This window comes from Ciona intestinalis, chromosome 6 (assembly GCF_000224145.3).
Source record: "Ciona intestinalis chromosome 6, KH, whole genome shotgun sequence".
In the NCBI taxonomy this organism is placed as follows: domain Eukaryota; kingdom Metazoa; phylum Chordata; class Ascidiacea; order Phlebobranchia; family Cionidae; genus Ciona; species Ciona intestinalis.
Window position 1 is genome coordinate 977,129 of NC_020171.2, and position 24,999 is coordinate 1,002,127.

Sequence of the window (24,999 nt, forward strand, 5' to 3'; positions counted from 1 at the left end):
TTGAGCAAAATTTTCAACAACAACAATAGGTTTTTCAACAACTTGCCTACATATTGATTCTCCAACAAACGTTGATTGTTGAATTAAATCAACATTTTGATCTGATGCTATTTTACCAGAAACTTTTGGTATATTGAATGAAACTGTCTTAGGTGACTTAAGTTTTGTAACACAGGTGTCTTTCAATATAGTATTGGAAGTATACGATGACCCAGTAGGAGATGCTGTATAAATAATTAAGGTGTTAAACATGCGTGAGATGTATCTTGTATAAATGGGGGTCAGCTTGTAAAAAAATCAGGAGTGATATTATTGTTAAAATGCAGTTACACCTATAGTTGTAAAAGTTAAGGAACCTCATTGGTTAAAGTGGTGAATGCAATATACTTTGGCTCTGCAGGAAAAATAGTGTTACATGCCAAAAATTTAAGTTGGGAAAACATACAATGTCTCCAAGTTGGGGTGACATGACTTTTCAGGTACCCCTAAATTTAAACCCAGGGTTTTTTAATCCTGAGGTGATATATTTATGCAAGAGTTACCTTTAGTTGTTGTAGATGTACTTTGACTTGTAACACCTGTGTAATGGTAAAATATAACCTTTTGGTTTGGCTTTATTACATGACTAGTAAGATACACAGTTGTAAATAACGCACTGCTAAGTTTTAACCTGGCTTTGTTTAAATTCAAGCAAACTAAAGTGAAACAAGCAGAACTTGTAACAATTAAATGAAGATGGTTAAAATCTGTAGATTTAGTTTTTAAAGACCTTGTACATTGGATGCAGTTTAAATTAAGTTGACTAATTGACAGAATTTTGTAAGAAAATTTTTAAAAAAATGTAGCTAAACTGTCTACAGCGTGTTTCTTATCCTTACAATAATTTAAGGCTACAAAATTGCCGCTTTAAAAACTGAATAGGCAAAGCATGATTGGAATTTTGAATGTAATATATATTTGTTAGTTAAGAAAAAGCATGCATGTAGATGATTATGAAGACTGTTTAATTACCATGGCAAAGATTTGATGCGAAAATAACAGCGGAAAGTCATGCACGCCTCATGCAGACTGTCGAACTGCCAGGCTTGATTAGCAAGTTAAGCAAAAGTAGAATGACGGAATATTTTTGGCCTTTTCTGTAGAATTGAGAATTTTAAGGTATTTTTTACAATACATTTGATACATAGGTGAAACATTGGAGGTGCCTGGGGTAACGTGGTAAAAGTTTTGAAACATCGGTGACATCGTATGTTTTAGCATCTCAGTTTTAAATTAATACCACTTTCTATTTTGTTGTTATCTGTTTTCAAAAACAAATAGAGCCAAAGTATATTGCATTTGTCATATTAATTAATGAGGTTCCCCATTTTTTGATGACTATAATGTAACTGTACATATATTTTTCTGCAAAATCATACAGAGTTTATGGTTCACAGTTTACATCATCCAAAATTATAAAAAATATAGGTAAATTAGTTGTAAATTATTAAAAACCATTAAAAATTTGTAATTACCATTTTAACATTCAAGCATTCTTCATAACCTGATAGAAGAAGTTCCAAAACAACTGAAAATAAACTGCAATCATGGATTATTGGCCAGGAAATATTTATTTCCGATCATTTTGTAGCTAATACATAAACTTTGGCGCCAAACCTGGGGTGGCAGGGTAGATAGGGTAAGCCCGGAAGTTTTGCAATAAATATTAGAACCAATAAATAGATTTTTTTCATAGAAACATGCATCTAACTATCCCTGCCTTCCCTGTATTTTATAAAGTTTGGCGCCTATGTGCACAAATATTACAAAAAAAACCTAATTTGAACTTTAAATAAAACACCATTGTTATTTTTTGCTTAAATTTAAAACAGTTTTAATCAAAAACATATTTTAATTAAAGAATATTTCATACATTTTGACTTACCTTTTTATCAGTGCTTGTGTAACACTAATTTTATGTGCAATACAAATGTTAGTATTCAGTGTTGTTGGGTATTTTTCAAAGTATGAATAATCAAAGACTGTTAGTAAGATTCATAAAGAGCGAAAAAACATTTGAACATGTTAGTACAATTTCGTATAAAAAATTAAAAATAAGAGCCAAAATAACGCTGTAAGTAGCATAGTAACAAAAGCACAAGTGTAAGATGTAACATAAAAGTTAGTAGAAGTACATGAAAACAGTACACAAGAAAATTTTTGCGAAACAAAAAGATAGTTTAGGTAATTTTAAAAGATATAAGTAGAACTGAAATTAAAACAAAACTAGAATAAAACTGTAACTAATGACTGTCTCTATCCGTTTTGACTATCTAATAACTCTGCCTGTCATTTTTCTCACTTAAATTTATATTTTTTGGCACATTTTGCAGCAAAATTTTGCAAGGTAAAAAATTGATTTTATAAAATTAGCTGATAGTTATTGCAGCTATTGAATTTGGGTTTTTAAAATTGCAAAAAATGTAATGTAACAACTACTAATGTAATAAATAGTAAATACAAACATTTCTGATACAGACAATATGAGTAAAGGCCTAAATCCCGGTCACATGGCATGCCTACCATAGGACCTCACTCATATAAAATGAAATTTCAGACATTACATGAAACGACTGCTTTTTGCATCAAAATATTAAAATCAAACAGCTAGTTTTTAGATTGCTGTAGCAGTCGTTGTAAAAGTTAAATATTTATTCTGACCTTGGTTTCTGAGTTCTTCATTTTCATAACTTTCGTCTCCAGATGCTTCGTCTCTGTAAAAAAATATCTTGTACACCTCATGCTCGCTGTCGAGGTATAACATGAGTGTCTACTTTTTCATACATCTCATGCTCACTGTCCAGTTATAACATGGATGTCTTCTTATACACCAGACACACATGATGTATTCATACACCTCATGCTCACTGTCGAGTTGTAACATGGGTGTCTTTTTATATACCAGACACACATGGTGTATTCATACACCTCATGCTCACTGTCAATATACACGAAAGACTTACCCATAGTTTCTATGCACTTGTGAAAAATAAGAAATTTCTTCTTCTTGTGCCTGGTAATAATAAAAAGGTTGATTTAATACATTTATTGATGTATGAGACTTCACTATAACTAAAATTAAATAAATATTGCTTTTATTATTCTTTCAAACCGAATTTTTCAAAGACAAAAAATAAATAATGAATTAATAACACACATTAACTTACCCCTCCTTCTTCATATTTGTTTTCATCTTTTTCCACGAGTTCAGTTATTTGTGTAGCAACTGGAGATGCAGGTTTCGGTCGGTCTGTAAGCAAAATAAAAAAGTGAAAAGGCTGCGTCTCTATAGCAGTTCATATAAACAAAAAGAGCTTAAATGTGTAAGCTGTTGCTACCAGGAGTTCAGTATTACACTTGTTTTGTAAAACAGTGATTCTGGGATTAATAGCAGTATGTTCTATCAACTTTGAGAGTTTTTTCCATCAAATTTTGGGTTTGTTAACTTGTTATCTTAATTAGTAAGTTTTTTAAATTGATTTTAAGTTTCTATGAATTTTGGGCTTTTTCTCTATAAATTTTAAGCTTTTTCCATCAGTTATTAGTTTTTTTACATCAAATTTCAGGGTTGGTATCTTAATCCTACCTTTTCCCTTTCTTCTTATAGAAGCACGAACAGTATCAACCCCACGATTTTTAAAGTTTTTATCTTTATCAGCAAGATCAAGAAACCATTGTCCCGTCCTCATGTTTATCTTCTTCCTGATAGTTGGATTGTTCGTTCGCATAGCTTTGCTCTTCAACCTCCTAGTGGTGGAAAGCGTTTGTGATAGTCGAAAAAAACTTTGAAAAGAAATTTTAAAACAAAAAAAAAATAATTTTTTTAAATTTAGTGTTTTTTATTATAAGATATTTTTAAAATTCACATGTTACATTCATTCATGTTTGTAAAACAGAACACAGGTGCTGAATGTCATTTCCCTACCATGGGAGGATAAATAATTTACATTAATTAATCAAATCAACTCACTCTATTCTCGCATCTTCTCTCTTCTGTATTTCTTCATCTCTTTCCAAAACCTCGGAAATCCATTTCCGTTCACTTTCAGTCAAGTAGGTGAGGTCAAGCATATTATCCATGCCTACCATTATAACCCACAACCCTAAATACTAACAAGTTTACCTGCTAAACCTATGAACAAAATCAACAGTAAAATTAGGTTTCACAATCTTTTGGTAAATGTTTAAATGAGAAAACTTTGGAACAAATCCCAGATCTTAACCCCCAAACCCATATAGTTTACTTGCTATGAAAGAAATATACCAGTAAATAAGGTTTCCAAAATCCTTGATGGTAATTGTGGTAATGAGAAACTCTGGCATAAATCCCAGGACTCCTGGTGTGTGTATAGAGTAGAATGTGCTATGGTTTGGGGTAATAAGCCAATTCAAGCCTAAATCCTAAGTCCCCTGACATGAGCTGTAGAACCTCACCCATATAGAGTAGAACACTAAACTCATAAACCAAGAACACTTTACAAAATTTTAGCCATTTTATGACTCAAATCATGCTTTAGTTTATAATTGTCTTACGATAAATATTACATAGCACGAAACATAATACCATGTTCATGTATGTAACTATACACTAATGAGTAATGACACGTTATTGTTATTTCAACTTTCCCATTTGTAATGAATACGTAGCTTTTTGGCACAATATTTGATGCTATGTAATATTATGTAATGCAACGTTTTATAAACTAGAATTTTCTACACAAATGCTATAGCTTTCTTTTGAAAACTGTTCAGAACATTTACACGATGTATACTCACACTCATTTAAAGGCTATACAATATACATATATTTTAGTTTGTAGAGACACTGTAAGCAAGTAACATCAGTACGCATACATATACCAAGGCATTAATTATGCTATAGGAATCTTCGCAATGGAAAGTAACGGATTAAAATATTACACTAATATAAAAACATAAGCATAAGGCCCAAAAAAGCACTTTAGTTTCCAAAATATAGTTTCCTTAAACACACGCATACAACAAACAGTAACGCCCAGTTTCCAATTGATTGCACAAGACTAATATAAACTACTACCAACAAAATTCTTTTAAATGCCAAAGATGGTTTAAAAACCAATAAAACAACTACTGGTATTAAAAACTGCTATTTCGAACTTGCAATTGTAAAAACTAGCCTACTCAATAAAGAATTCTGTAAATAATACCACATTAACTTATCAAGCACCTATATTTAAGTTAATGAATAAGTTATAAACCAAATTCATTGCATATTTGCATTTATATACACTGTACAACAAAACCGTAACCAAAAAATAAAAACACTTACAGAATTGCCTTTATAAAATATACATAAATAATATATATATATATACTAAAGTGTTAAATACAAAAAATATTTTCAAATTGTTCTTTTTTTCTTATAGACCCTATATTAATAGCCTACGCTTTATAAAAACTCAGTATTATATATCCTGCCTCTTACTTAGCTCTAAAGAAAACTTCACTCTATTCTCTACACTGCTCTTGTTTGTGTGGTGTATCCGGTATACTAACAGCAGTCTATGCACGCACGCTTATACTGTGTGTGCTTATGCGGCTTCCTAACTTAGCCATTCATGTATTTCCTGTTATCAACTATGCACAGTATACGGCAACGCCTGTTCAGCTCAACAATAACTGGTTTCATTTTTATAATAATTTAAATAAAAGACTATTTAAATTAGATACCGACGATGCCATTTAAGCGAAATATATTTATTTTATTATACATTTGTTTGGAGTTGATTTTTGTTTGTTGACAAGATTCTGACTGTATTTTTTTACACAAGAATCGTTTAACTCTATAAACAAGTATAAGCATTTTTGTCTTTGACTTAAACATTGTTCAGTGTATTAGTTAGCCCTATATTGAATATTCATGTTAATAATGTGCATAAGCTATCATGAGCTAATAATAATAACAAACAGTGTATTGAGTTACACAAATAAACAGACCATGACCAGGCTGTTATTATTTTAACCAGGCTATATATCAATGTTGCCAGGTATTTTTTCCATGGTAACACTGATACAGTTTTCACTAAAATAGAAACAAAAATTTAAAACAGTTTTTTTAACAACATTTTTTAAAATGACAAAAATACAAAACCTTAAAATTTATATATATACACACATATTAAAACAATAGGCTATAATTAAACAATTACAAAACCAATGCTATAGTCATACTAGCACGCTTACATTGTGTTTTACAGTTAATTTTATACACTGGCACCCAGCCTTGAAGTAATACCGCATTGAAAATCCTATACAAACAGGTTACACTTAATGACAAAGAAAAGACTCAAAAATAAACACAGCTTTATAGGCGGTCACATACCTTAAATATTAAACTATTGTTAACTCCACAGTAAGGCATTCAATTTTTGGTCCCGGGGCATTTTCTCTTAAGCTTTTTAGGGACATACTTGATTTTTTAAAATTTATTTGCGATACACCATATTTGTAAAGGAGTAACATAAGGGGTGCTTAGGGTGACACGACACATTAACTTTTAAAACAGTGAACGACCAAGCAGAGCCAAAGTATACACACATAGTCATAAAGTATTCAATACATTAGTATACAAGGTTCCCTATGTTTTACAACTGTCAGTGCAACTTATTCATCCTCGCATAGCTGGAAAACGACACTCACTATAACATAGATGTTCTGTTTTATACACCTCATGCCAGCTTATTAGTTTAGTTACCAGGAAATAAACACATAAAGTCATAAACCTATATGATATTAGTAATTTTACATTCTTGATACACATTAATGCACTGTAGCTAGAAAAATGTTAAAAAACAGACAAAATTAGTGAAAAATGGACATATTTCTTAAAAACTAAGGGTGGGGAGGATTCCTCACTAGCACCAAACTAAGAGCATATAGAACAGTTCCACACACGATACACAACAACATTAGGCTACTACGCTATACAGATTATTGTTGTTATAATCATGAAAACATGCGCATATTTGTAACTCATATTCTGCAAAAACTACAGAAAATACTTACGACCCCTTAACACACATAATCTAATGCATAATATGAAGAACATATTGCCACAAACGTAGTTACATGTACGTTTCCTACAGTATATAAACATTTTGCTTAAAAACTTCAACGTGCCGATAACAACAATAACAATGCGTAGATCTCTAGCGCCAACGCGCGGGTGATAAAAGCTTACTAAAAATCCGCTGATGCGAAATTCGGACACGTCTACAATGGTCACAGCATCAAACCCGTATACATTATCAGTACCAATGCCCTTTAACCAACAAGACTAACGAGTATCACAGGACAAAGATGGATCCAGTTTTTGCTTACTTATTGAAATTTAGCTTTACCAGGATTATGATATAACCTAATGAATATAGACTACCCAATATATGCGACCAATAGCATGTCACACCTTGTTGGGGGTTTTAAAGGAAGTAAAGGGCTAATTCTGCCCCCAATCTTAGGTCTTATGGCGTGTTACACTGAGAGACCTCGCCCACGTGGAATACAATATTACAGATTTGCGTATATATGACACATTTATTGCCGAATCATTTTGATACACGCCTGTTTAAACTATTTGCTGATTAGCAAACGTTAAAAGGTGAAGGCTAATATTGTACCAAGCAACTTACACACATTAAATGCAACATTGAAAGATTAATAGCTAACGGTTTATGTGTTCAAATAAGTTCCCCGGATACGCAAACAAATTTCACACCGGTGTATTTTGGAGCGGACACTTTTCCAACAGTGCAATAAATTGTAAAGGAATCTCACGGCTATTGCGTAATCTTTTCGACGCAGAGTATCTAACTTGTGTTATCTCTTAAGTTAGGCCAGTGACTATAAAGAAATATGCATATTACTTATTAACACACAGCTGTAAAACGTCACAGAGCATATATTACCATAAGTTTATAAGAATACACTCAGTACAGTGGCATGGCATCAAATTCTAAGAAACAGAAGTAAACGTAAACTTAGGCAACATGTTAAATATATTCATGTATATGAAACTAATGGCCTATACTACAGGAAAATAAAGTACAAAACAGATTTTTTTATCTGCAATTCAGGGAATTTTGATCACACAGCTCATTAAACTATAATGAGCTATTAATCCGCACTATTAAGCACTTTCGAAATAAGGTTTAAAGTGGGTTGACATACAAAAAAATAGCCTATAAAGTCCATTAAAAAGAGTAATAGTAACTTTAAGGAAATCGCAATTTTATGGTCTGTAAAAGTTTTCACTCGTAACAGCATATAGTAGACTATAGCTGGCTTACAGTCTGTACCTTCTTGAAGGCTATGCTTATCAGTATTTGCCAATAAACCGATAGAGAGGTACATAACCGGCCTGCGAATTTAGTTTTAAACAGTCTATACTCTATAGAATAGGCTACCCAACAGAAGTTTAGGGTTTTGGGATTAGAATACTGTTTTAATGTGAGCCATTTCGTTTGGGCGATTAGCATTTTAGATATTTCAGTTTAATTTCACCGAAAATCTGGTAAATACTTTCATTTCGTTTGAATTCGTTCACTTATTAACCTAGACAATGTTTACTGACTTAAAGTGATTTATCAGTACAGTACACACAGACTACAGCAGCCTCTACCGCTGGCTTTTGATACAAAATAGACAAATAAAGCTAGTATTAATCTTTCGGGCGTTGCCGGGCTAATTAGAAAGGGCCACCAAAGCTCGATTCGTTCAATTGCTTTTAAACCAGCAACGTGAAAGGAGCTAAAACTGGCAAGTCGTCAGCGAGTTTTAACAGGTAATTAGCATTGATTTAAGTTACAATACTATATTGAAATATATAGTAGGGTGGGGGAAGACTGGACACCTTTAGCACATAATATTCAAATATTCTGATCTTGTTTTAAACAATTAACAACGGTCCTTGGGAGTTGTGAGGATACAGTTATATAATTCCTTGAATTTTCTTTGTTTAATACCAAATGTGACGAGAAAATAGAATGAAAAGATGTCCCATCTTTCCCCACCCTACTATATTATAGGTCAACGTAGCAGTTAATGTATTTTAAGACATTAGTGGATTATACACAGTGTTATCAAATGCATGTAATTTTAACTAGCGTAAAGATACTAGCATAATTTATACAATTTTTTGAATCATTTAAAGCGTGTATACGTTTTACAATTGATTAAGCAATAAAAAAATCGATAAAACATTACTGTATTAGCTAATATGTATTCTGTTTAGAAATAAGAAAATCTTCCAATTTTTGACAACAAAATTACGTTAAATTAATTGTGAAACAGGTTTTCAAAATGAATTTTAAATTTATATAGAATTTAAATTCACGTATAAATAGCAAATATATTAGACCATATGGGCCAGTCAAGCTAAAATTACTTTATCTTTTAATACAGGCCATGTACATAAGCGTATAGCAAATATTACATCATATGGCATAGTCAAGTTAAAAACACTTTATTAGCTTTATATTTTAATACAGGTCCCTACTCGGCGTCGTTCTTATCAGGGTAGTCTGGGCAATATCACGATGTGCTGTTGATTTAGTGAACACGACAGACACTGTGACATTGCACAACCTGCTTTGAGCTTTCAACGTAATAATACTCGGACAAGAAGCGAAAAATCTTCAAATTTTTAAGGTTTTAAAATTCAGTCAAAAACACGTTAAATTGATTGTAAAAACAGGTTTTTAAAATACTAGTTTTAAATTTCTGTTTACCGTTTAGGAGCGTAGACTATCCTATAAAACAGCTAAAGCAAATAACACCGGTATAACGTGTTACTTGAACAAATAAAAAGGGAACGTTAGCGCGTTTATTAAAATGCTAACTCTTCACTTTTTAAACTAAAACTGTTTAAAAAGAGCGCAAAATTTTAAGTCTAAAATTTTGAACGCATAAATACATTATCATATTGCAAAAATAAGCGAGTTTATAAAACTTGTATTAATTAAACGTATTCAAAACTTCCTATTTCGTTGTAGGCTTTTAATCTATTAGCCTGTAAAGCAAATATATATTCTGTATAGGCATAAGTATAAGTAATAACAGGCGTTACGTAACAGAGTTTATTTAATTCTTTAACTCTTAATATCCTTTTATTCACTCTCCATGTAAATTATGGAACGTTCAATGAACACTTTAAACTATTGCGTAGCTATGATCTAATTTCTAAATATAACAGGGTTTTGTGCGACTTACCAACAGAAATTGCTATTTTTTTGAAACGTTTGAACCACAATATAAAATACGCGAATAGTGGAAGTACGCAACTCTTAAAATTACGAAGTGAGAAAAAAACCTATATATAGTAGGGTGGGGGAAGATGAGACACTTTTTAGATTTATTTTCCCGTACCATTTAGTAGTAAACAAATAGCATTCAAAGAATTATAAAACAATATCCTCACGACTCCATAGGCCGTTGTTAATTGTTTAAAACACGATCAAGATATTGGGATAGCATGTGCTAAAGGTGTCCCATCTTCCCCCACCCTACTATATATGCAATAGCAGGAGGGCGTTTAACAAATAAGTAGTGTATAATGTATTTGATAGATTAGGTGTTTAACGAATGTCGTTTTAGTCTTTACATAGTTAAACAAATTTAAACTTGCAATAATGTATTTATGCCGACAACAAAACTAATTGAGTGTAACAAACTTTATGTGCCAGTATAACGAATATAAAACGTGTCAGGCTGTTTAAAATACTTCAAAATGCTGCAATAAAATCGTGGTAGACTAACTCGTAATTAAGCGGGTGTAAAAGATGTGTATAAAACAGAATGTCATGTTAATATGATGGTCGTTGCTCCGCCATGCGAGATTAATTAAGTTACATTCATTCATTTAAATGCTATATAATAAAATCGCGGTAGTCTCAAAAATAACCCACTTTTTCAAAACATTTTGAATCTAGTTTTACAAGTTGACAGTTAGGAATGACTCTCGTAATTCTAAACTCATACCGTTGCCTGGTAAAGGCACGTTATCCGCGGTGTTTTATGTTTAAGCGTGTATATTTGCGCATCACCAACTCGCTATACACGTGTAAGCATACATACCCGGGCACTCGTAAAGTTTCAAATATTTAGCAACTATCTTAACTTATAATGTGTAGGTCCACGTGCGTTCTGTAGCTGATTAGGTACAACCCTAAACCAAATGTTGTTAAAAATTTAAAATTGTTTAAAAACAACTAAAAATCTTCCTAAAAATAAACACCCGCAGACACATACGTGATAACTTGTAAGCGGGCGCAAGGTGTATGAAACAAAACACCCGTGTTATAACGACTGTTTTGCTCTGCCACGGGGTAAACCCGTATTTTATTTTAACCTGTTTTTATACACTTTTACTTGTTAATGGAACATTATATAGTATTGTTTATTTTTATCGTATGTTTTACTGCTAGTTCAACTGTCTTCGTCATTTTAATTTCCGATCTTCGTTACTGTATTCGAAGGGATTAATAAAATTTATGTTTTGTGTATACACACTCTTATGGTAAATTCAAAGAATCAAATTAGCCAGAATTTGTTAATAAAGCCTAAACCAGAAAGGTTATGTAGCAGACGTATACCGCCATTAGCAAAGCCATAAGCTCACGTTCACAAGTTTAAGGTCCACTTTTGTGTACCCCGTTTGACCTGGGAGCTATTACGGCGGGAACAATTTAGGCTGTCTGCGGTAAAAAGAGCAAACAAACTTTGAAATAGAGAAAAGGGGGGCTTACACACCACGAAAAAGGCATTTTAATTAATAACTGGTATTCATAAATGATTAGCAGAAGCGGTTTGAGATAAAAATTCAAATTTTAACGGTTACTGTAACCGCAAGTTGAAGACAGCCAAGGTTGTACTAGCTTCCGAGCAAGATATAACGCAGCGTGTAACTTGTACCACAGTCTTTAAGGTACACCAAAACAACTTACTCCAAGTTACATACGTGGTAACTCGCAAGCAGGTATTAGGTGTAGGAAAGAAAACACCTGTGTTATAACGACTGTTGTTGCCCCGCCACCCGAAGATAAATAAGTTACATATACTCAATCAATCATACTTCAGTGCCATACCTCAAATGATGTCCTTGTACGAAACGTGTCTTCACAGCATTCCAACGTCTTCTAAGATGCGCAAACTAACACAAACAAACACCCCTACCTCCCGAACAGAAAGTTCTAGTCTAAAAAAACACGTAACAAACTAAAATAAACAACTGTAAAACAACATTATTTCTAGGCCTATATAAAAGCCTGGGTGTTAAACAGAAATTACTTTTTTTTAAATCTGCAGGTATTTGTCTTATGCTTTAGTAATAAATTAATAGCGGACAACTGAAAAAAGAAATTTACAAAATTTCGTTGTTTAAGACGTCAAAATACAAAACACTACAACAACAAACAAACAACGTTAAAAAGCTACAACCTAAAAGTAAAAATGCAAAAAAAAAAAAATAATAATAATAAAAAGCACTTTTCAAATTTCTAAGGTGAAATTTTGCAACAGAACAGAAAAAATGAAAAATTGTCATTTTTGGGAAAAAATTATCTTTTTGGGAAAAAAAAGTTTAAAAATGTTAAAGTTTAGTGCAAGAATATGATTGGCTAGTATAGGATGGTATGCACCAATAAGAGAACTCGTATAAATTACGTAAGAAAATGGAATATGACATCACGATTAGTATTTGGCGTGAAAAATTTGTAGCGTTACATGAAATATGTCATTAAAAATATGAAATATATCGTTAAAAATATGAATAAAGTTATTAAAAACACTATTACATAAGCAGTCATTAATTTTATATGAAAATGTTAAAAACGCGATTTAAAAACTGCGAGAAAAAAGAATGTAACATTGTGGTAATTGTAAAAACAGCGAATTATTTTTGAAGGAATTTTTACAGAATGTGTGTTTTTATATTTATAGTTTTTGTCGGTTAAGTTATTAACATGCTTTAATGGTAGCAGATATAACAGATTGACAAAAATATTTCATTTTTGGTACCAACGTTAAAAAAAACATATTCAAAAGTAAAAGAAAAACAGTGTCATTGGTGCTACTTGTCAAAAATATCAAAAAACACATTTTTTGAAAAAAAGGAAAAAATACCGTTTCAACTTTATTCTTGTGATAGTACGTACAAAACTTGTTTCAAAAGTGAAGAGTTTTCATCTTTTTGTGACTTTTTTTTGTTTGTTTCCGTACTTGCATAAAACTGTCATAAGAGCAGCTTTACACCCAAATATTTGACTCGTGACGTCATAATAGGGTTCGGTTTTGTAGAAATAGATAAAAAAGCTTCTGTTGAAATTTCGAAAACTGTGTCCCCCCTTTCTGAAGCCCCATGTCACTTTTCTGATGACATCATCATCTTGTGGGGCGTTCCACTTGTTTGTTACGTCATATATGATGACATCATCAGCTCGTTACAGCGAGGTCTCATTGCTTCCACTGAGATAAAAAGTAAAATTTAGCAATATGAAAAAATTGTAGGTGTATGTGACATCGGGCAAGACAGTTTACGGCAATTGCTTCAACCCACGAACCCAGTGGTCACTTATGGGTTGTTTAAATTGACAGCTATTTACCGAAAAAATAAGAAATATATTAACCGATGAAGTTACATACATTGTAACCTGTAAGCGGGCACAAGGTGTAAAACATATGCAAAAAAATAGAGAAAAATCACAAAAAAGTAAAAAATCGTGAAAAAAAGATAATATTTTTTTATTAAAAAAAGAAAAGAATTTATAAAACTAGACATAAATATAATTACTCTGTTAAGACTTCGTCCTCATGATTTTCGTCCACTTTACGTAAAGAAGAAGTAAACTCGGCATTTCGTGGATGACCGTTACCTGTTGCGCAACACTGATGTTAGTGATGTCATAATACACACAGTTACGAAATAAAGACAAACAAAAAACGACGAGAAATTTTGTAAATTATTAACTTGGTGTATAGAAGCAATGTTGCAGAAATTCTTTGTTTGTTTATTATAATACTTTATTTATTTAGTTGTAGCAAGGTATAGATGTAGAAAAGTAATTATTTTTTGTGTTTATTTATTATAATACTTAATATTTATTACTGTAGAAAGGTAGAAGTGAATTTTAAGGAAACATATATATATATATATTTATTATGCATATATAATAGTTTTCATACAGGACTAAATTTTCAGATTAAATTTTTTTTTAAATTCCACATAATGAGTAAATTTTAATCCACACAAAAATCCATACCTCTTGTTTTAACATACGGTAATTCGTTCCTCCCGTTATTAAATGGCTTCCGCATGTTGCGTATATTTTTATAAGTATTTGATTGAGTTGTTTCATCATCTGTGCTGGAATCAAGCGATATCGAACTGTCAGATGAAGTGTCACCGTATGAATCACTTGCTTCCGAGTCGCTTACTTCAACGTCAAAAGTAACAGGAGAATGCTGGGAAATAAAATGGGTTTTAGCGCAATAAAAAAATGAGTGTTTTAGTGTAAAAAGAGAAACAATCAGTGGTTTTAGCCTTGAGATTTTTATAAATTTACTGCTTTATTCTTGTGTGGTGTTGCAACACAGTTGGTATAACACAGATCACAGGTGTTTTGTTTCAAACTGAAATTGCTTGAATCCAGTGGTTATTATTAGATTTTTTTTAAATCCAGTGGTTACTAATGAGTTGAAGCACTCTTGTGTTTTTTAATTCTAGCCTGAATTTCAGGACCTATGCCTTTCTAAGGTCCTCACCAACATAGAATAAAACGTGACTGCAAACATAAAAAATCAGAAATAGTAAGAATTAAATAATTTTATTTATTTTTCTCTACACACCTTGATTGACTTCTGATGATTGAGTGAAATCGATTCCGACGTTGAATGATTATATTTGAGGGGCCCGTCACGCATCGATGAATCAGGAGTGCGACCCATTGACTATAGAAATAATATAAAATAAATATATATATATATATATATATATATACACAGTTTTTTACACAAAAAATCTTACACGATTCACTTTTAGGACTAAAAGATATAAAAAACAATAGAACTATCATTTTTATAAGAGAAACCAAACAAAAAATACAAAACAAACAAAAAAAATAAGAAAAGTAAAAATTATAGAAGCAGCTTACAGATTGTAGCAACCTCTGGGTGGTGCTGTTGTGATCAACTTTACGAGAACAATTCTCTCGATATTTTGTCATCGCGAGTCGAACTTCTTTGTTGGTGAAACAATGAAAGAAAAATATCATTCCTCCCTGGTAGGAAAAGATGGGAAAATGTAAGAAAAATTCCAAATTTTAGAAAAAATAAAACAAATTACAAAAATAGGTTTTTAAAAAAGTCAAAAAAACAAAGTTGGATTTTTAGAATGCATAAAACTGTTAATTTTTTTATATCAGATGAATAAGTTGAAGTATTGTAACAAAAGTATCCTTATTAATACTGAAAAAAGTTTGTTAAAAATATAAATAAAATATTAAAAACAGTTAGACAAATTATCCAAGTAGGCAAGTACCCTACTAAACATGTAAAAAAAGTTAAAAATAAATTCGACAGTTGACAACGCAAAAAATGAGAAATTGAATACCTCAAGGGCTACTGCCAAAGAGAAGAGGTAAAAATGCAGTGTCAAGTTTAGATTGACGGCAAATATAGCGAGACACCACGTGCCCATAATAACAGGGGTCACAAAAAACGAGGCTCGCAAATCGTGAAGAATTTCCTCTCTCTTCATGTCTGTTCTCTTGGATGTTAGAAACGCATTGACAGATAGACACAGGAGGATGAGGAAAATAACACAGCAGAGGAGCACTGGACCTTGTGATGTCATAATGGGTAATGTTAAAAGTGAGAAAAAAAAAAGAGAATTTAGGTTTTGAAATTTTAATAAAAGTAATTTTAAAATTAAAATACATTAAAAACTAAAAGTAAAGTATATAAAAAGCAAAAATTTAGAAAAATTACACAAAAACCTAACACAAATTATGAAATATGAGAAAAAAATGAACAAAAGGTACAAAACGATTAATTATAGACAATGAAATGCTAAACAAAAAAGAAAAAAAGTACAAAAAAAAGTTTCTTACCTGCAAGAGACCATATAAGGACATCATCAAATGAAATCCAACAAAAGTTAACGTTTCCGTAACTTTTCGCATCAAGACCAATAGATAGGGCCGTTATAATTGCTGGTAGCACCCAGCCAATTAAATAGTAGATTCTATGAAAAAAACATGAAAATTGATAAAAATGTTGATAAAGCACAGATGATTTTCGAATGAAATATTATCAAACTAACTGGTTTCAAAACAATTCTAAATATTTAGTGATTTTTTTTAAATAATTGTTTTAGGCAATTTTTACATACATTTATTGTCTAAAACAATAGTATTACATGTAAAATAGACCACTAATGTTCAAGATAGAAGCTTGCATAATATGCCAACTCTTGCCTAGTATAGACCCTACCTTGCTTGTCCATGGTTTATATCTCTTCGTTCAGTTAATACTCTGTACAAATGAACCCCATCGACAAAAATCCAAGAAAATGCTGAGATCAGCAAAAATTGCAACAGTATAGCAACAGCCATGCACCAGTACAGGTTTGATGTTTGCTGAAAAAATAGTAATTTTAGGTATTTTTTGGTAATTTTTTTATTTTTTCAGTAAAAATGTAAAACAGCAGCTTTAAATAATTGTTTCTTGGTAAAAATTAAAAAAAAAAACAGAAAATAAACAAATTTTAAAATTAATTAAACTAAAATTGAAAATGAAAACAAACAACAGGAAAAAATAAAAAAATTGCCCCGAACAAAAAAAAATGGCCAAAATTTCTACACCAACCTGGACTCCAACCAAGTAAATTAAATTCGTGAGGAAAAGTGCTCCAGTAATGTTTCGATTTATGAGGGCACGGATTGATTTGACACCAGGTAGCAGAAGAGAGCATAGGAATGATATCAATAGAAACACCATTGAGACGACGACACCGATTATCATCGGGATTCGAACTTCGAGCTGATTTGTTACGCTGAAAAAAGTTGTTTTATTTAATTTTAGGTAAAATTCTTTTTAATGTATAATTTTTAGATAAATTTGCGCTTGGAATTGTTTTTTTTTAACAATTTTGGATGTTTTTAGGACAATATTAGTTTTATTATGGAACATTAAGATAAAATTTACCTGTAAAGTGTTTTTCCTTACAATTTTGAATAAATGTGTCCAGAAATCGAAGTTTTTAAGAAAGTTTTTTATTAAGAAAAACTGTTACCTTGACATACCTTTAATTTTATCTATTATTTTATTAAAAACAAACAAAAATATATTTTACCTTGAAACGTCTTCATCCGTAACAACAGCAAACGTAGTTAGATGATAACAATCACACGTTACGTGGGTTTTATTAGAAAACGAGCGCGTGCAGCCTCGTTGGGACCAACCCCCTGTAGAACTGGGTGAGGACCTGGAGGGGTAAAAGGGGAATTTATTTTAGGTGATTTTTATGGAAAATGTGTATAAAAGGTAAAATATTTTTTAGGTTAACTTTGTTTGTAAAAAATGATAAAAAGTTGGTTTTTAATAAGTTTTTTTAAGCAGTTGTCTAAAATAATAAACTAATTAAAACACTTTGCAAGTATTGTGACTAGATAAAATTAAACAATAAAAATCATGAAAAATTATCACCGAAAACTTAATAAACTGTACAAAACCACAGCCTTGTATGTCTTATCAAAAAATACAAAAACAAACAAAAGGCAGTTGGTCTAAAACAATAAAATAATTAATGTATTTAGCATATAAAAGTGACTAGATAATGCTTAACAATTAAAAAACATGAAAAATATCACTAAATAAACTGTACAAAACTACAGGACTGTAGTTTTATCTATTATTTTATACAAAAAGTAATATTTTAGTTAAAAAAACCTAAAATTTTTACGAACTTTGTTGTGAAGTTCCAGAAAACACACTGTGGTTCTATGGCTTCTGCGTTGATCAGTTTAAAACCGATTTTAACCGGTTCTAACAGCTTTGTGACCATTCCATCATCTGGTTTGTGGTCCAGTTTGCTTGAATAAACTTGTATTGAAACTATCATACTGTTAATTGATGGTCTGAAAAAAAAAAAACTTTTTAGTTTTCTTTTTTATTACATTTGTTTAACACTAAAGAATAGTTTTAGTTAAAAGTTGTGCTACTGTGTGAAGTATAAAATATTTTTTTTTATCATTTTTCTATTATTTTTCTATTTATGTTATTATAGTAAGTTGGGGTAAGATGGTCCATGTTTTATTTTCTCATTAGTCTCATTAAGTAGTAAACAAATAATATTTACAGAAATATATATTTTATAATTGATAAAAGTATTTTAACGAACTTTTTTGGTATCCTAAAAGTCCGATCATCTTCGAAAGTGTGCGGAAGGATCTTGTTTAAATTGTTGTACGTTACTACGCCAACAGCTGGAAAAAACAGGGAAAACAAGATAAATAAATTAAAGTAAAAACTGTGTTATTTCTGCTACCAGGCAAAATGTAAATAATCTTTTAGCATCTGGTATAAAACTCCAAAACTAAGTATGTAGAGTTCCATGTTTTTACTTAAAAACCTAAGTATTACTTTTTAAATTTTCAAAAAGGACGAATTTTTGTATTTCTAATGAGTTTAATTTATATAATATTTAAACATAATTACGGTAAAAATGTATTTTTAATTACCTTTTTGAGAAGTGATATTGAATGGGTTTACTGTAGAGAAAAGATACTTTGGCAACTTGACCGAAACTTCATTTTCTGCCCGCCCTTCAATCAGGGGGTATGAATAACCTGGATAAAATGAAGTATGGGAAAAAATATGTAGGAAAAATAACGGGTATATACATTTTGTATGGTGTAGTACTGTGGCATATAGTATTGTGCCTAAATTATAGGTTTCTGGTGTGCCTTGCGGTAGGACCTTACCCATATAGAATACAATAGCTATAGTATGTTTTAGAACCAGTTTTAATGAAAATGAAATGAAAAAGCGTAAAACATCAAAGAAAATAGAAAAATATCACTTTTAACGTGATTCAACAGCCAGTTTTAAAGATAATAAACCAAAAATTACAAAAACAATTAAGAATTTTAACTGTATATACTCACCAAATAAAGAAATATCTCTATCCACGCTGTACAAGCTCATATTTATGTTGTCTGTTGTAACAACTGTTGAATCGTAAAATATTTTGTGCAGATTTTGTAACAATGTGGATGTATACCCCTCCCATGCTTTAATAAACACAGGGGCAGATAAAGGGTTCGCTGAGTCATGTTTTTCGTCGCTGTTTGACGACCAGAAATGCAAACTGTTGTTGCTAAGTAGCGCAGAGGACGCTTCAGCAACGTGGTCTAGAAAGAAAATAATTTTTTTTGCGGAAATTCAAAATAAACATTTTTAGCAGAAATTTAGAAACATTTTTTTAACCGGAATTTACGAAATACTTTTTAAGTAATAGTGTCTCATTATATGTATATTGCATATACCACATTAAGCAATAAGGTTCCCTATGTTTGATTACTATGAGTGTAACTGCATTTTAAAACCATCATACAAGATTTTGTTAAAAATTACAAAAACCTGACACCTATGATTCAAGCCAAAAAATAAAAAACGCCAACAAAAAATTAAAAAATTAACAAATACAGAAAAAATACTATACCTGTAAATGCTGAGTCAGCGGCCACAGCAAGCCCAAAATCCTTTTGTTTGCTTTGATGAGTCAGCAATTCTTGTACGATTTGAAACGAATTAATTGCGTCTTTTTTATATAATTTGTTGGTTGATTTAGTTGCGACACTTAATTCTGATGCCAGCTCGATAGCCCTGAGTGTAGAATAAGTCAATTTAGATTTGATACAAAAATTAATGGAAAATTTAAAGAAAAGAATTTCTTTATATTAATAAATTTTTTAGGTTAAAAATAGAAAAATTTATTTATAAAAAAAATGGAAATTTATATTTTTTCAAAATGTTTAATTTTTGAAGTTTATGTAAAATGTTTAAAAAACTTTAAATAACTTTAACAATAAGTAAAATTTTATTAAAACAAGTATATCTTACTTTGGCGATGACATTTCTGTCACGTTATTTTCCAAGTCTTCAACAATCACCCCAAAGCTGTAATAAGCGTCGCTTACACAACCGGAAAAATCCGGTTTCAACCAGCCTTGTACAGTGTCACACATTCTGTATGCTATGCCTTTTGAACCAGGGGGGCATTTAACTGGACTTTGCTTTCCAAAATCTGTTCTCGGCCATAAAACGTCGCCAATAAATGATCGTGGACATTTACCAGCGTATAATACTTCACAACCATCATTTGTGATCTAAAATTAAAAGGGTTTTTATATATTTTTTAAAAAATTACAAAAATTATTAAATATTACCGAAAAGAGTTTTATATGACATGCCTTACTGTAGAACCTCACCCATATAGACTAGAACACCAAACTCATAAACCATAAACATTTTACACAATTTTAGCCATTTTATGACTCAAATCATGCTTTAGTTTATAATTGTCTTATGATAAATATTACATAGCAGTATAACACACGAAATATCACACAGCAACAAAAAGCCCATCTTACCTCAGCTAAATGGCTTATACACAGATTACACTGCCTGCCTGACACTCCAGACACACAATGACATTTCCCAGTATCCTCCGTACAACTTAAACCAACCGAACCAGGTCGATAGCAACCACATGGTTCACATTTACCAGTGGCGGACACGAAATAATGGTTGCTCTGGAAAAAAAAGGGAAATTAAAAAAAATGATAAAAAATATATAAGTAAATCTTACCATACAGATGCATTCTCCTGATATTTTGTCGCACGCCTCGTCAAAGTTATCTTGAATTGAACATTTGCACGGCGCGCATGTGCCTTCTGTGCCGTACCAGCCCTTTGGGCATTCTGTGGTGTACCTGTCCGTGCACGAAGGGCCCCGAAAGCCCGGTGGACACACACAAGAGTACCCGTAAGTGGCCGAGATGTTATTTCGGCAAATTCCACCATTTTGACAAAGATTTAAACTACAGACTGAAGTACAGTGTTGCCCAATGTAACCTAGTGGAAATAATTGAGTTAGTTTTTGTATAGAGATTTTTTGGTTGAGCAACACTGAAATACAGAGAACGATTAGAAAACCAGGAAAAACCAAAAAAAATGACTGCTTTGTACACATATACATTAACATACACAAAAAAACAGCAATAAACAACAGCAATAAACAAACAAAAAAGTACAGAAAATAAGAAACAAACATCAGCTAGTCAACAACAGGCATAAAAACAAGAACAAAACAACAACGGCAACAAGTACAACTATGATCTATGTTATGATACAACACATAAAAACAAGAATGAAAACAAGAAGAACTATAATATACTACAACCCACATAAAACAAGAACAAATCAAGGGATATAAGTACACCACAACCTATGCTACAACACATAAAAACAAGAAGAACTATAATATACTACAACACACATAAAAACAAGAACACTTACCTGTGTTACACCTGCATTCATAATCCCCCCATGTTGAAACACACACACTGTTTCTCGGACATGAATGTGTTCGACATGCATCAGTGACTCGGCAACCTTGTCTGTGTGTAGCGCCACCATGAGGACGAAGTGACGAGTCCGAAATAGGGTACATAGTATTGGGGGGACCGAGTTTTAAACCCTGGAAAAGGACGCATGAGATTAATTTATTTCTGCAGACACTTTTAAAAATAAGCAGTCCATTCTGTTCTATGAGGTTGAGGTCTTCAGTGAGGCACACCTTAGGCCTGGGATGTAGGCTTATTGGTCCCAGTCTATTCTATGAGGGTGAGGTCTTCAGCTAGTCACACCAATTACACATAGAGTCCCGACACATGAAATTACCTTCACACATCCCTTATAAGGTGATATAGTCCTCCCACTTAAATATTTTCCACCAATCATAACACGGGAAATCGACATTTGACGTAAAGAAGCACTCGAACTTGTAACGTTTGCCTAAAAGAACAATTTTTAAAGAAAAATATATAAAGTTAAAGTAAACTAATCTATGCAGAAAAGGGAAACTAAAACGTCTTAAAGAAATATATTTGAAATGATGAAAATTTTTGAAAAAATATAAATGAGATATGGACAATCCTTTTTAAAAGTGTCAAAAGTTAAGAAAAATTCATTAAAATAAACGTATATAATGTATATACTGTTTTTAACTGAACCCCTGGCTAAAATTATAAGAAATTAACAACAAACAAAGAAATACCTGATGTGCATTGTAATCTAAGTTTAGTTTGACAAATACTCGTTGAGAACCAGAGTCGATCCAATCAGCCGTGACATGGTGCCATTCCCCATCATTGATTGGTGCGTTTGAAATTCCCAAACGAATCGGGACATGTGATTGGACGACATACCAAAGGTAACCGTTTTCAATCTAAACAAAAATTGCAGATTTTTTTAATTGTTTTATTGATTTTTTTATTTATATAGAGTGCAATAATTGATAAGAAAATGAGAGAGCTATAACAAAATACTATAAAAGGACAAAAACAAAAAACATAAATGATTTTTTTAAATTACTCATCACAAGTAGGACTATTTAAATAAATAAAAAAAATATATAAAAATTCTGTAGAGAAAAAGTGGTAGCCAATTTTAATTACAGTTAAACGTTTAAAAATACCTTTAAATCCATCTGAATACCAGCAGTAGCCACATGTAAAATAATTGCATTTAAATCTCGTGTGCGAAAATCTACTTGTACCCTCCATGGTAGTTTAAATGGTAGCAAACGATTCTTCTGAGTGAATTCCACACAACCAACTCCTAATAACTGCATGAATAACTCGCTCTGGTGCTGACACCTATGGAGTGAAAATTAGGTTACTGCAATTATGGGTGTCCTTAGGCAAGACACTTAACAACAATTGCTCCTGGCACCCATTCTTACAAACAAATAATATAAAGTTACATACATGGTTATAAAAAAAACTAGCTATAAAAAACACGCCCCCCAAAAAAACCTATAAAATTACATATGTGGTAACTCATAAGCGGAACAAGGTGCATGAAACAAAACAAGCATGTTATAATGACTGTTGTTGCCCGCCACGCGAGAATAAATAACTTAGATTCATTCAATCATTTAATGTGTTTATTTTATCTTTGGAGTTCAAGTACAGTAACCCTTATTATAGTTCATACTTTAAAAAAAACATGAACATTCTATAAGGGTGAGATCCTACAACGAGGCAAGCCATGGGGCCTGGCTATGACCTATATAAAGTTGTCTATTACTACATACATTAAAAATTATTAAACTTACTTTTTTCCGGTAAATTCATCTTTACAGTCACAGTGTGTATCCTCCCATGTGGAAGTACATGTCCCACCGTTATAACACGAGTTCGGTCGACACTTTGTCTCTGTTGAGGGGCAACCAATAAGAGAGCCATTTTTCGTGATAAATTTATCCAAATCAAGGATCTTCCCATCCAGATACAAATCTCTTATGCATCCAGTGAAGGATTTAGATCGGACTTGAAAGTCCTCTGGAAGATCTGGGACTCCTCCGATGAAGAGAGGAGAGGTAAGGTCCAGGGAGCTAAAAGAAAATAAGAATTTATAAACATTTAACCCCACCAAATTATTTTTTTAAATATTAAAAAAAAAAATTCTATATTTTTGTAACATTTTTAATTTTCTTTAAGATAGTTCTGTAAGATTTGAATGGTTTAACTATTTTAACTTAAAACCTTCATTAAAATCCAAGTATAGCCATATTTTATGATCAATTATTAACAATAAGAAATCTACACACCCTAAACACCTTGTATACAAATATGAAATTGACTTTTATACAACTCAAAACAATTTTACGAGAAAGAAAAAGAAACAAAAAGCACCATACAGTAGAAATACGTACAAAAGATTTTCCATACAGACATATTAACAACAAATTGTTAGTAACAGAAAATAAAGCATTGAGTAACAGACACATACAACAACAAACAATTTTTTAATTTGTGTAACTTTTTGAAACAACAGAACAATTTTACTCAATGAAAATATAAAAAAAGAAACAAAGTTTTTAAATAAACAAGGGGAAAAGAAGAACTGTTGCTGGAAAGGCAAAAGTACCCAAGATATTAGTTACAACACCTTTTAATAATTACCCGATTTTTACATCTTCAACAAAAGCAGCTTGTTGTGTGCTATGTGCGTAAATATGGTAAAAATAAAGTAAAATTATTCACTTTTTTGAAGTAATGTAACTCTTGGTACAAAGGTAAACCCATACAAGACATTTTTTGCTCTGCTTTTTCATAAAATACTACAGTTTTACCTAAAGTATAACTTTCTAGACCAACACAGACTGATTTAAAATTACAAGCATTGTTTATGTGTTACATAATATTTAATAGGCAATAATATCATATTATAGCGAAAAGACAAAACAAGACTACAGTCTGCTAGTTAAAAGTTATTACAAAAATTGTAAAAAAAATACCTAATCCTGAAAAAAAAAAAAATTATAACAAAATATTATAAGAAACAACAAAAATTACCTTTTTTGTCCCATTTGTTTGACTTGTTTGGAGCAACTATAAGTCCCATACGTTTCATTCCATTGTTGCGCCACCATGGGATCACATATATCGGGGTCAATAGTTAGTATGGCTACCTTGTTGTGGGATGGTCCATAACGACTTCGTATACCAGTTGGGAGCGGTCCCGGTTTGCGCTGAAGATAAAAAATACTTTGTAAAATTCGGAATTTAGGATTGTTAAAATATAAAAGTATTTGTGTTTTTAGATCCTCTTATATAATTTATAAAAAAATTAAAGTTT

General features: G+C 31.5%; 3 protein-coding genes and 1 non-coding gene across 5 annotated transcripts in view; 1 reads left to right on the forward strand and 3 right to left on the reverse strand.

Annotated features, from left to right (window-relative positions):
- Nucleotides 1-469, reverse strand: part of LOC108949540 (titin-like) — a 1,468-nt gene extending 999 nt beyond the window's left edge. Inside the window, exons 1-2 of the mRNA XM_026834854.1 lie at nucleotides 388-469; nucleotides 51-224 (exon numbers count right to left, since the gene is read on the reverse strand). Coding sequence (XP_026690655.1) covers nucleotides 51-224; nucleotides 388-469 — 256 coding nt within the window. The remainder of the gene's footprint in view (nucleotides 1-50; nucleotides 225-387) is intronic.
- The window catches only part of LOC100182830 (synaptotagmin-like protein 4), a 16,190-nt gene extending 12,953 nt beyond the window's left edge, over nucleotides 1-3,237 (reverse strand). Inside the window, exons 1-3 of the mRNA XM_026834781.1 lie at nucleotides 3,209-3,237; nucleotides 3,003-3,059; nucleotides 2,701-2,753 (exon numbers count right to left, since the gene is read on the reverse strand). The gene's annotated coding sequence lies outside the window, so the exon portion shown is untranslated. The remainder of the gene's footprint in view (nucleotides 1-2,700; nucleotides 2,754-3,002; nucleotides 3,060-3,208) is intronic.
- The window catches only part of LOC100185193 (cadherin EGF LAG seven-pass G-type receptor 2), a 36,800-nt gene continuing 15,031 nt past the window's right edge, over nucleotides 3,231-24,999 (reverse strand). The window contains exons 14-41 of one of the 2 annotated variants that reach the window (XM_018812266.2): nucleotides 24,717-24,892; nucleotides 24,324-24,362; nucleotides 23,474-23,752; nucleotides 22,832-23,012; nucleotides 22,412-22,582; nucleotides 22,036-22,149; nucleotides 21,652-21,832; nucleotides 20,942-21,207; nucleotides 20,724-20,885; nucleotides 20,194-20,459; nucleotides 19,793-19,956; nucleotides 19,236-19,481; nucleotides 18,810-18,917; nucleotides 18,470-18,554; nucleotides 18,036-18,206; nucleotides 17,423-17,554; nucleotides 16,936-17,122; nucleotides 16,561-16,706; nucleotides 16,179-16,312; nucleotides 15,680-15,909; nucleotides 15,222-15,347; nucleotides 14,917-15,018; nucleotides 14,331-14,532; nucleotides 13,862-13,943; nucleotides 12,159-13,536; nucleotides 4,010-4,171; nucleotides 3,626-3,786; nucleotides 3,231-3,289 (exon numbers count right to left, since the gene is read on the reverse strand). In XM_018812266.2, the coding sequence (XP_018667811.1) occupies nucleotides 13,512-13,536; nucleotides 13,862-13,943; nucleotides 14,331-14,532; nucleotides 14,917-15,018; nucleotides 15,222-15,347; nucleotides 15,680-15,909; nucleotides 16,179-16,312; nucleotides 16,561-16,706; nucleotides 16,936-17,122; nucleotides 17,423-17,554; nucleotides 18,036-18,206; nucleotides 18,470-18,554; nucleotides 18,810-18,917; nucleotides 19,236-19,481; nucleotides 19,793-19,956; nucleotides 20,194-20,459; nucleotides 20,724-20,885; nucleotides 20,942-21,207; nucleotides 21,652-21,832; nucleotides 22,036-22,149; nucleotides 22,412-22,582; nucleotides 22,832-23,012; nucleotides 23,474-23,752; nucleotides 24,324-24,362; nucleotides 24,717-24,892 (3,975 nt within the window). In that variant the 3' untranslated portion in view covers nucleotides 3,231-3,289; nucleotides 3,626-3,786; nucleotides 4,010-4,171; nucleotides 12,159-13,511. The remainder of the gene's footprint in view (nucleotides 3,290-3,625; nucleotides 3,787-4,009; nucleotides 4,172-12,158; nucleotides 13,537-13,861; nucleotides 13,944-14,330; nucleotides 14,533-14,916; nucleotides 15,019-15,221; nucleotides 15,348-15,679; nucleotides 15,910-16,178; nucleotides 16,313-16,560; nucleotides 16,707-16,935; nucleotides 17,123-17,422; nucleotides 17,555-18,035; nucleotides 18,207-18,469; nucleotides 18,555-18,809; nucleotides 18,918-19,235; nucleotides 19,482-19,792; nucleotides 19,957-20,193; nucleotides 20,460-20,723; nucleotides 20,886-20,941; nucleotides 21,208-21,651; nucleotides 21,833-22,035; nucleotides 22,150-22,411; nucleotides 22,583-22,831; nucleotides 23,013-23,473; nucleotides 23,753-24,323; nucleotides 24,363-24,716; nucleotides 24,893-24,999) is intronic. The other variant, XM_002124330.4, reaches the window with a different exon arrangement.
- mir4035 (microRNA 4035) lies at nucleotides 9,600-9,656 on the forward strand. The gene has a single exon (NR_034428.1). It is a non-coding gene; the product is annotated as a microRNA 4035 (primary transcript).